Raw genomic sequence first — 10911 nt, 5'->3', positions numbered from 1 at the left:
TTAGGAGGGGGAAAAACAGGTGAACAGGACAAGGGATGAGTTTTATCAGGAATAGATTTAAAATTGTCAGGTACATCAGTATACACCTCAAAGGGTAACACCGCAAGAAGGTGGACCACAGGGTATCCAATCTGCATTTTGTCTTTTGGGACCCAAGGCCAGGCCATTCCCTCCTTTGATTTGCTCTCAGATGAGCATGCCAGATGGGATCAAGAGAGAAAATGGGTGCTCTGCTTCAGGCTGTAAAAATGATGTCACCTGCATTATAAAGCCTATGACATGTCTGGCAAGCCTGATATTCCTGCAGGAGCAGTGACTGATTGGCAGCCAATGCTGGTTCACCCAAAGTATCGGTGCTTCTCACCTAAAGCCAGAGTTCAGCACTGCATGTTGACCAGGAGGATATTCTGTAATATAAATGCTCGTTTGGATCCAAAAGGAAAACCATTAAAAAATAAAAGAAAGATGAACAACTTTAATGTTTTTTTGTGGGGGGGGGGGTCAAAGTGAAGAACAAATAAATAAAACCTTGTTGTAAAGAATTTAAAAAAATAAAATCTCATCAACTGACTTTTCTCTCAGCTTTTTACCACAATTGCTTTGGTGAAGCCGTCAGCACTCTCTGCATGGCTGGATCCAATAATTTTAGTCTTAATTCTCATTCTACTTTGCCTTTCAGCAACCACCAAAGGCAGCTCCACCTGTATGCCTTCTAGCACATTCTGCCCCAGCTTGACTTCCAGTCAAAGGTGCTTTGGGACTTATTTGAAGATTCTTCCCTGTGGGCTCTCTCTCTCTCGACATCCCCTCGCTTGGGGGGAAGGGGCTTGTCCACCCCTTCCTGGGTGGTCCTCTATCGCTCTCACGTGGGAGCGATGGCCACAGGTAGCCTCCTCTCTCTCTCTCTCTCTCTCTCTATTTCCCCTAGCTTGGGGGGGAAGGGGCTTGTCCGCCCCTTCCTGGGTGGTCCATTATCGCTCACGAGGGAGCGATGGCCACGGGTAGCCTCGGTGGCGTGTGGTCGCAGGGTGCCCCAAAACCACCAAGACAAGGATGTGTGGGCCCCTGGAGAAAAACCTCTAGGGCTTCTGTTTATTCAAATGAGGAGCCTCCCAGATATACCCCAAAGGAGGGCACAAGAGAGGGGCCCCTGATTGGTCCCAAGGAGCTGTCCCTCCAATGATGTCAGGAGACTTCCTTTGTTGGCAGAGGTCCAGCCCCCTATGGATGGGCCCCTGGGGTATCCCTCCGCCATAGCACCCGTGCTAGCCCCAGGGACAGGGGCTTCTCTTCCTGTTAAAGACAGGAAGGGGAGGGACAGGCCGAGGTCAGCTGTGGCCCCTTAAAGGTGCAGCTGACCCCAACACTGCCCCTACTCCCTTAGCTACTTAACAATGGAAATCCCCAGAACCAAGCCTTGGACCCTTAGTCTACTTGCTTTGAAATCATTCTGTTTGATCATCTGTGGATATTGCTCTTTTAATAAGGAACCAAAATTTCTACATCTCTAGCTTGGAACTTCCCTCCTGAGGGTCAGACTAGGGTATTTCCAAGCAGAAAACCAGTGAGCATATTAAACAGTCCTGAAGCAGTGACTCCCAGGTCTCCTAAAAGCTAGTGGAACTTCCAACTATCCATTCACTTACAGGTCATAAACTGTCCCCCTTCTCATACCTTATAACTAACCATCTGCATGCGAGAGAGAGAGAGAGAGAGAGAGAGAGAGAGACAGAGACACAGACACAGACACAGACACAGACACAGACACAGACACAGACACAGAGATAGAGACAGACAGACAGAGAGACAGAGACAGAGAGGAGAGAAGAGAAGAGGCCACTTCCTATGTATTCCTCTGGTTCATCCAGGGTTCTTCACCTCCACATTGGTGGAGTAGAGGCAGATAATCACCAGTGGCTGTGGTTAGCAGCACACCTGCCCTATGCCCACTTTATATGAATATCACACTAACACCATGCCCATTACAGCCAACAAAATTGTCTCCAGATATATTTTGTGAAAGAAAGAATGACTCCTATATGGGCTAAAAGCTTAACCTTAACCAGTGACCTTCACCAAGCTCCATCTTGATGTCTCACATCTACACAGCAACCAGAGTGAGCTGTCGACATTACATTTAAAGCCCTAGGCGAATTTCCTTTGGCGTAGGCCACGTGGCTACTGTATATGTTCTTGGTACACTGTGTATTGTATATACATCTACCTGACCTAGGGAAGGGAAAGAAAAACAGGGCATAAGATATCACAAGAAATGTACACACTGCCCAACTGTACCCCTTGTGCACAACACCTTGTCAAAAATTTTTGTTTAATGAATAAATTTTTTTAAAAAAGAACCAAGTCATGCTTCTGATAGTTTTCCAGTGGCTTTCCACTGTATTGCTAATAAAGTCCCAATTTTTAAATCAACTTTCAGAAACTAGATGTTTACCCAGCTCCCGTGCCATGGTTTTAGAGTTGGTTGAAGGCGGGGGGGGTTGTTTCTGTGATGGTCCTGGGGCTTGAACTGGATGTTGTTCTCTGAGTTGCTTTTGTACATGGTTAACCCTCTACCACTTGAACTCCAACTCCACTTCCAGCTTTTTTGGTAGTTTAGGGGAGATGAGTCTCACTTTCCTGTCCAGGCTGGATCTGAACTGTGATTCTCAGTTCACAGACTCCAGAATAGCTAGGATTACAGGAGTGAACAGCAGAAGCCTGGCCATTTTGTTTGTTTTGTTTTAACCTCACTAAGCTTTCCCCTGTTCCCCATAACTTCTCTGTAGACATTTTATGCATGCTTGCTCTGTCAACATTCTGTGCATGCTGACAGACTCAGGGACTTTATGTCAGCAGTTTCCATAGTCTTTTATTTTACTTTTGACAAATTGTATTTCTTTATGGCATATGATGTATATATTTATTTACTATGAAAAATGTGCAAACAAAGATAGAAAGAAAACCCATACTTATTCTTGTGGTGAGAACATTAAAAACAGTTTGACAACATAACATTTATTATCACCAGCATTCTATGCAGAACACCACATCATTTATTCCCTCCTGTCTAGCTGAAATGTTGTACCTTTCATCAATATCACCTTTTCTCCATCTGTTTCTCTTCCATAACCCCCAATAGCTGTTATGCATTTTAGTGTTCCTGAGGATTTCACTCAGAGCCTTGTACCTGCTAGGCAGGCATTCTACTACTTGAGGCACACCTCCAATAGCTCCCCTCCCTCACACCGCCCCCTATTTTTTTTAAAGGTAAAGTTTAGCTCTATGTCTCAGTCAGCCTGGGCTGTGACCCTCCTATTTGTGCTTGAGATGACAGGAAGTGTCTCTGGAGATGACAGCAAGTGCCCTACTGTGCCCAGCCATTATGCTTCCCCCATAGCTGGAGACACAGGCCTGTGCAACCATACCCAGCCATCCGTTGAGGTCTGGCCTCTGATATATGAAGGACTACAGTTTGAGGACAGCCCAAGTAGAAACGTTCTCCAAAATATCCAGCAAAAAGTAGGGCTAGAAGACTGGCTTAACTGGTCGAGCACCAGCCTAGCAAGCAAGCCTGGCAAGCATGAAGCCAAGTTTGAACCTCAGTACTGCCAACAATGAAAGTGCTTTATAATGAGTATTGGAATTTAAAAATGACATGCAGCAGCTGGGCACCAGTGGCTCATGCCTGTGATCCCAGCTACTTGAAAGGCTGAGATCTGAGGATCGTGGTTCAAAGCCAGACCAGGCAGAAAAGTCCCCATGGGACTTTTATCTGCAATTAACTACTTAAAACCCAGAAATGGCACTGTGGCTAAAGTGGTAGAATGCTAGCCTTCAGCACAGAGGTTCAGGGATAGCGCCCAAGTCTTGAGTTCAAGCCCCACAACCCCCTTCCACACACAAAAAAGACACCCACGATGTAATAGAGCAGACTTTATTCATAAGTAGACTACATACAGTTAAAATCAGGGACAGCTCCTTCATAAAGGGAGGGGGATATAAGAAGGCAATATGCCATTTTGTTTAAAACTACAAGTTACTTTCCTTGATGAAGATTTGAGATCATCATTCAGATCCATTCCAGCTTCTCAGTTTTCTACAAAACAGCACATTAAATTCCTCAGTCGTAAACATTCACTGTAGATCCTAGATTGACTCTCCATAGAATGAATGGCTCAGTTGTTCCCTTGAAATAAAAGTGCATCATTTAGCAAACAAAAATATGCATTATTCAGGTTATTGGTATGGAAAATTAAAATAAAAACAGGTTCAAATATAACCTACCTACTAAATAACCTAAATAACTTAGCTACTTCTTTCTAGCTACTCTTTTTTATTTTTTTATTTTCTTTAAGTAGTGGTACAAATGGGTTTCAGTTCAAGATGTGAAAGTTTATGGGCAGCTTGATCCATATCACCCCTTCCATCTGTCTCCATCTCTCCCAACCCCACCCATCCCCTCAATATTCTGAGGCCCATTTTCACATGAGTATACTGAAGATTATGAGTGTGTTAACTCACCCTTCTCTTTCCATTCACCTGTGCCCTGCCCCTTAAGTTCACCCCACCACTACTACCCACTAACACAAGTGCCAGCTTCTTGGTATTTATTTTGTAAAAGTTGTTAGCTGTTCAAAGAAATTACACTATTGGAATTCCCCCTCCCCCACCTGTGCTGTGTATACCCTACTTTCAAGTAACAGAGTGCAAATGTGTGTAAATAGGGAAGAGAGTATAAGTGGAAGGTGAGAAGAAAGAAGAATTTGGCCGAAAAAATATTCCATCATCAGGACCATATCCTTAGGTGTCTAATTATTCAAGTAGAATACATGAATGAGTGAATAAAGATGTTCTGTTTTTCAAGCTATGTGGTATATTTTAAATGTTCTGAACCAGCGTGGGTAACTCTCTTTACAACATAGTTCCATCCCTTCATTCATAACCAATCAACCTATGTGTGAAGTTTTCATAATAGCCCTTCATACAGAACTCAAGCATAAGAAGTACTTATTACAGGCATTTCATCCTCCTAGAGAAGCTACAACCAGGATTTATGACAGTGAGTTGACATCTCAAGGAATACCAACGGATCTGAGCCATGGTGGAGGCTCAGTCTGAACACTCATTGTTCTTTATCATTCTGAATTTTGTTGGTATTGGACTGAATAGGTATTCCATCTTTCCATTGATCATAGATGCTGAGACATCTCTAATTCATACAGCAATCTCTAACCAACGAGTGGTAGCCTACAAAGGCCACTGTGAACCGTTCATACCAGCCGAAAACCAAAGCATGCGTGCATTTGCCATTCCTGGTCTGGAAGTGTGTTAAGTACTTTGTACCTGAATACAAATCCACACCATGTTCTTGTCAAGGACATACCTTGAATACATATTTGGCTGCCAAAGTGGGTTTCCTTGCCAGTTTAGTGCATCCTCATCACCTTCAGAGATGTCCCTTCCTCTTGCACTTGTAGGACGCCGACTAAAGTGAGAAGCAAATAGAGAAATAGCACTGAGTACTTCGTGGTAATAGTACTTATCACTTAGTACTTCAGGTCCTAGAGTTTACAAAAACTCAGGACCAAATTCCTGTTACTAGTGGATGTATTGGTTTCTGGAACATCATGAACAGTGTTTGCATTAGTTATTATGGGCTTAGAAACCTAAATGTGGAAGTTTACTTTGTTTCTACCTTCATCTGGGGGCAAGAAACACCCAGTCTCACTGTGCCTCAACTTCCTCACCTGGCATAATAATCATAATTTTTATTATTAATAATACCTACCTCCTTGATTTATCATGAGTAACAGATAGTTATACAAGATAAGTGTTCAAAATAGTGTCAGTGTATGGAAAGTGACTTGAAACATGTTAGCTACTCTTAATAACTATTGTTTTCTGTGGGAAGGACACATATAAGGTGATTCATCTGAAATTAGAGAGTTTTGGATCAAGGATATTTTTTATGATACCTGCTTATTAAGACAGTGACCTATAGTACCACCGAGCCTCCAACTCAAGCCAAGATTTTAACCAGAAAGTTCTAATAGGAAAAATAATGCCCAAAGAAACTTCTGCCCAGTATAATCAGAGTTTTGCTAAGACCTGAACAATGGGATTCATCTAAAGACTAATTATTGAATTTTAACCCATGCAAATTCTTATTGGTTTATCATACACACACAGTTTCTGTGCTCATAGTACATGCTAACCTTGAAGCTCTGATTTACTTTTTTCTTCTTTTACACCTTTTATTATGCTTATTGCCTTCAGGAATCTTGAATGTAGGCTCAAATCTAAAAGTTAATCTGATTTGGTTGACACTGATCTAATTTAGCAACTCTCACTTGTATCATAAAATGAATCCATTTTCATTCTGTCTTCTTAAGTGTTCCTTACATACTCATATTCCAGCAGGCAATTTTAACTACTGTATTTTGCATTATAATAATGTATAATTAATTGTAATTGATTTTTGGAGAGTTCAAGGTCAAGGAAGAGATGATGTTCCTGTTAGGGTTTCATGTCTTGCCATTTAGCCTTGCAAGTGGGGGGAAGGTCTTTTATCTGGAACTTAAAGATGAAGCTAAGGGCTGGGACAGGTGGTTAGCATATTGTATTTACCTGTGGTAAACACATGTCACGGGTATTTCAGCTTGGACGCTAGAGTTACTTGCGATGAATTTGATTTTAGTTTGGAGCCGAAAACAATTATTGTCCGTCTTCTAAAGGGACAAAGAACAACATAAAATAAAAGGTTTGAATGGACATTTGTTTCAAGTAACTTGAGACAACTTCAAGGTGTTTAAATCGGAATTAATAGATATGCCACACCTCCCTAAAAATGGTCACTATCTCCTTAAATAAACACCATCTGGTCATGGGAAATGGACCATTCTCCAAATGAACAGATGATGTTAAAATCTGGTACAATGCTTGTACATTGAAAGGCAACCTGGCGATTAACATGTAAGTGTATGTTCATAGGCAGGTGTAGCTAAAGCCTTTCTTACAGACAATGCTTTCAGATCAGTAGACTCCCACTTGGTAAGTTAGTGCAATTCTGTTCCACTGGATACCAGTAGCTCACACCTGAGATCCTAGCTACTCAGGAGGCTGAGATCTGAGGATTGCGGTTTTAATCTAGCCAGGATAGGAAAGGCTGTGAGACTCTTATCTCCAAAAAATGAAAAGAAAAAAAACACCAAAAATCCAGGAGTGGAGCTGTGTCTCAAGTGGTAGCTTTGAGCAAAGAAACTGAAAAGCAACAACCAGGCCCTAAATTCTAATCCCAGGACCAGCACACATATAAAAGCCATGATTTTGGGGGTAAGGAACACTACTTATCAAGTTCCAATTTCTAATCTTGTTCATCAAGAATGCTAAGGTTTCTGCCATGTCAACTAAAGCTGTCTTTGAGCATACATCACAGCTCAACTTCATCTTTCAGTCCTCTTTCTATCATGGCACTTAATAAACATCCTGCATACTCAATCCATCTCAGTTTCCTTTCAGTAAAATTCATCTAGACTTGACATGGTCTGATTACTTCTCTTAACACTTATGTGGGATAATGAATCAAATAAAAATGCCAAGGCAAAATTTCACTGACCTTTCCATATCCCCCCATATTTTATTAGCATAATAAATTAGTGGCACAAAGGAGTGATACTTTTCAAGTAAAAAATTCCAATTAGTCTTTTATGCAGTATGTATAACTGAGCGGTTACTATGCCTGTCAAAATCTTTGGACTCAGGACTGCCTGTAGTTTTGTGTTTGAGCACCAGTACTAGGGCTTGAACTCAAGTCTGACTTTCTTACTCTGCCTTCTTGTTTACCATTAGCAGTTTACCACCTGAGGCAGGGCTTTATTGGAGATGGGAGTCTCACAAATGGGTCAACCTGTGCTGGCTTCATACTAAGACCCTCCAGGTCTCAGCCTCCCAAGTTGCGAGAATTACTAGCCTAACCAACTGGCCACTCCACTTTCAGGATCGATAGTACACAAATTGGTTTTGCGAAGCCTTCCGACGCTTAGCCACAGTCGCTCCCTTCTTCTGAGTGCAGTTGGCCAAACTTCATGTATTGTCATGTGTAACTGTACTAGGGAAATACTGGGTAAGAGCTATGATGCAAAGAAAATATTTTTTCCCCTCAAGACTACTGCAATCTGCTCTACCATTCATTAAGTAATAAGAATTTTCAGTCACGGCTCAACAATAAGGGCATTCAGCATGTTTTCTTTTACTTTGTTCATCCTGAAAATAACTGGTAGGAGGTTTTATCCATTCACATTGTGAAAAGAGACTTACTTAGTGGCCTGTGTCTTATAAGCCTGTCAAGGGAAACATAACCATTGAAGTTTTAAGTAAAATAGTCATTTCTCTTACATGAATTAGGATGCCACATTGATGACAATAGTAGTAGAATTCATAGAAGCCATCTGGAGTTACGCGGGTCACGGGGCAGTTATGTCCTAAAAATGCTTCTTCAGGGTTCATATACCAATTGTGAAATAGCGTCGGTGTGACCTGGACTAAGAGCCGAGTGGAGCTGCATAGTACTTTAATGGCTGAGAGGCAGAAAGAGATGCTTTCCGTTAATAAGTAAACTATTACATGAACGCTTTAGCTCAGTTCATAAAAACAGATGAAGAGATTGTCCCTGATTAAAATAAAACATGGCCAGACAAGTCTGCCATAGAAAAGCTCTCCGTGATGGCTCCCTCCCTTAAAATACTCACATGTACATTCTCATCCTCCAGATTGTTCCGTGAATCTTTATGTAGAAAAAAACATATCAGTATAACACAAGCTATTCTCAACCCACACTCCAGAGCAAGCTTTTTATACAGAGTTAGCCTCATATGAATTGATTGATGTAAGAATTGAGTGTTGATGCTCATTAAGACTCACACTGATATTCCAACACTTGTGCTAAGCACTGAGCATCTTCTAGCACTCTGGTTTACTGAAACGCCTAGAAGCAAGCATTGGCTTCCATCTGTGCATCTACTGAGCATTGATGTGGCCAAAAAAAAGACTGGTCCAGCACACAAAGGCCTAGCAATCAGCTTTGTGAATGTGTAGAAACAATAATACCACTGTCCCTTTTATTCAAAATAACTGTCCTATTTAGTCTATGTGTGTGTGCACGTGTACATGTGTCTGAGAAAAAATATTTTCTCACATACTCTGCTACTTGAGCTAGGTTCCAGCAGAAGAGAATTTGAAAGACAAATCTAGAGATTATGACTATGTAGGCATGAGGTCAAAAGGAGAAATGGGCTAGTTACACATCCCACACTAAGGAGAAATCCCCTTGTTTGCATTTAGGGTCTCAGAAAATACTGGAAACTCACTCTTCAGATGCACACTCTACTAGTCTGCCATCTTTTCCCTGATGGCAGTATTACACAGATGCACATAAAAAATACTGAAATTCAAACTAAAACCACCAGGAAAGCACTGTACACATGCAGTAGAATAGATAAAATACAAATTAAAAACATCATGTGCAAAATGAGGGCCCAAGAAACTGTATCACTCATACGTAGCTGATGGAAACATAAAATGAATCAACCATATTGGGAAAAGTTCCACAACTTCTTTAAAAACCTAAATATACAACTACCATACAGCCCAGGAAATAAACTGTTGGATAGTTCTAGAAAGGCAGATAGGCATTTATCTTCCCATAAAAGCACACAAATGTTTAGCAATAGCTTTATGTATGATAGCTAAAATCTAGAAACAGACCAAATTTCATTCAGAGGCAGAGACTAAAGGACTCATTCAGCTGAATGAACCATTGGAATACTATTTAGCAATAAACAAGAATTATATCTCCAGGGATTTATACTGAATTTTTTTTAAAAAAAGCTAATCCCAGCCAGGTGCTAGTGGCTCACACCTATAATCCTAGCTACTCAGGAAGCTGAGATCTGAAGATCAAGATTCAAAACCAACCCATGCAGGAAAGTCCTTGAGACTCTTATCTCCAATTAAACACCAAAAGGCTAGAAATTGAGCTGTGGCTCATGGGGCCTTGGGCTAAAAAGCTCTAGGACAACAGCAAAACTCTGAGTTCACGCCACAGGACAAGAACAAGAAAAAAGAATACAGTAAAGAGTTGGAAGAAGAAAGTGATTTACAACTTAAGACACATTCTCTAATATTGAGAGGAGGAAAAGATGCAGAATGATCTCAGGATGTCATAAAAGAGGACCCCCCCCCCCCACCATATGCAGAGAATCTAAAAGTGACATCTTTTGGCAAGTGGTTAACAATTTCCAGCCCTCCAAATCATAGTTGGTACCTGACCAGTCTTCGGCACAAGTCCATACCAAGGAAAGGAGGACAAAGAGCCCTTTCAAACCCAGAAAAGTCTTCATCTGCTCAGATTGGAAAACAAACCCTACCGAGGAAACTGGAGGAAGCGGAGTAAATGGAGTAAGTGGAGAAGTAAGTGGCCTTATATACCCAAAGCAATGGAGCCACCCTCAGGAGGGAGCAATTATCAACCCTGTGCTTCAGACAGCACACACCTGCCATCCATTTATGATCAGTTCACTTTCTAAAACTTTCTAAAACTTAACAGATTTTTATTCAATGATCAAAGAACACAAGCAAATACAAGCTAGGGGTGCTATGTGAGTGTAAAGCAACACATTTATATTAAAAGAAACACACCCCAAACTCACGTACAACATTTAATGACCATTGAGAGGAGGAAAGCCTGTGGGAGGTAATTTAAAGATAATACTATGTTCTGCACTAGCTGTAGAGCATGGAGCATTCAGTGTGGTTATTTTATGCATCATGGTATACTGTATTAAAACTCCACATCTGAACACCAAAGAAGTACTGTAAGAGAATTTAGTTGCCCTCTGCTCCATGTACCTCGGA

The 10911-nt window shown here is 41.3% G+C and overlaps 1 protein-coding gene across 1 annotated transcript; it reads right to left on the bottom strand.

The window, feature by feature from the left end:
• Window positions 1-235: 235 nt before the first annotated feature.
• On the bottom strand, window positions 236-10397 carry Oosp1 (oocyte secreted protein 1). Its single transcript, XM_048361420.1, has 5 exons — window positions 10322-10397; window positions 8395-8576; window positions 6628-6728; window positions 5344-5485; window positions 236-364 (listed from the first exon to the last, which is right to left on the bottom strand). Exons 1-5 carry the CDS (start codon window positions 10395-10397, stop codon window positions 236-238), a joined length of 630 nt encoding a protein of 209 aa, XP_048217377.1.
• Between the last annotated feature and the right edge of the window lie 514 nt (window positions 10398-10911).

The sequence above is a fragment of the Perognathus longimembris genome, chromosome 13 (assembly GCF_023159225.1).
Source record: "Perognathus longimembris pacificus isolate PPM17 chromosome 13, ASM2315922v1, whole genome shotgun sequence".
Taxonomy (NCBI): domain Eukaryota; kingdom Metazoa; phylum Chordata; class Mammalia; order Rodentia; family Heteromyidae; genus Perognathus; species Perognathus longimembris.
The sequence above is the reverse complement of the archived record's forward strand: the minus strand, read 5'-3'. Positions and strand labels throughout refer to the sequence as shown.

What these genes read in the sequence shown, in the direction of transcription:
- Oosp1 (XM_048361420.1), bottom strand. Translation starts at nt 10,397, where the DNA reads ATGAAGACTTTTCTGGGTTTGAAAGGGCTCTTTGTCCTCCTTTCCTTG. An exon ending in GTGACATGTGTTTACCACAG is followed by an intron (nt 5,486 to 6,627) that starts GTAAATACAATA and finishes TTCTCACTTTAG; the next exon opens with TCGGCGTCCTACAAGTGCAA. An exon ending in TGGTGTGGATTTGTATTCAG is followed by an intron (nt 365 to 5,343) that starts GTACAAAGTACT and finishes CTCTGGCTTTAG; the next exon opens with GTGAGAAGCACCGATACTTT.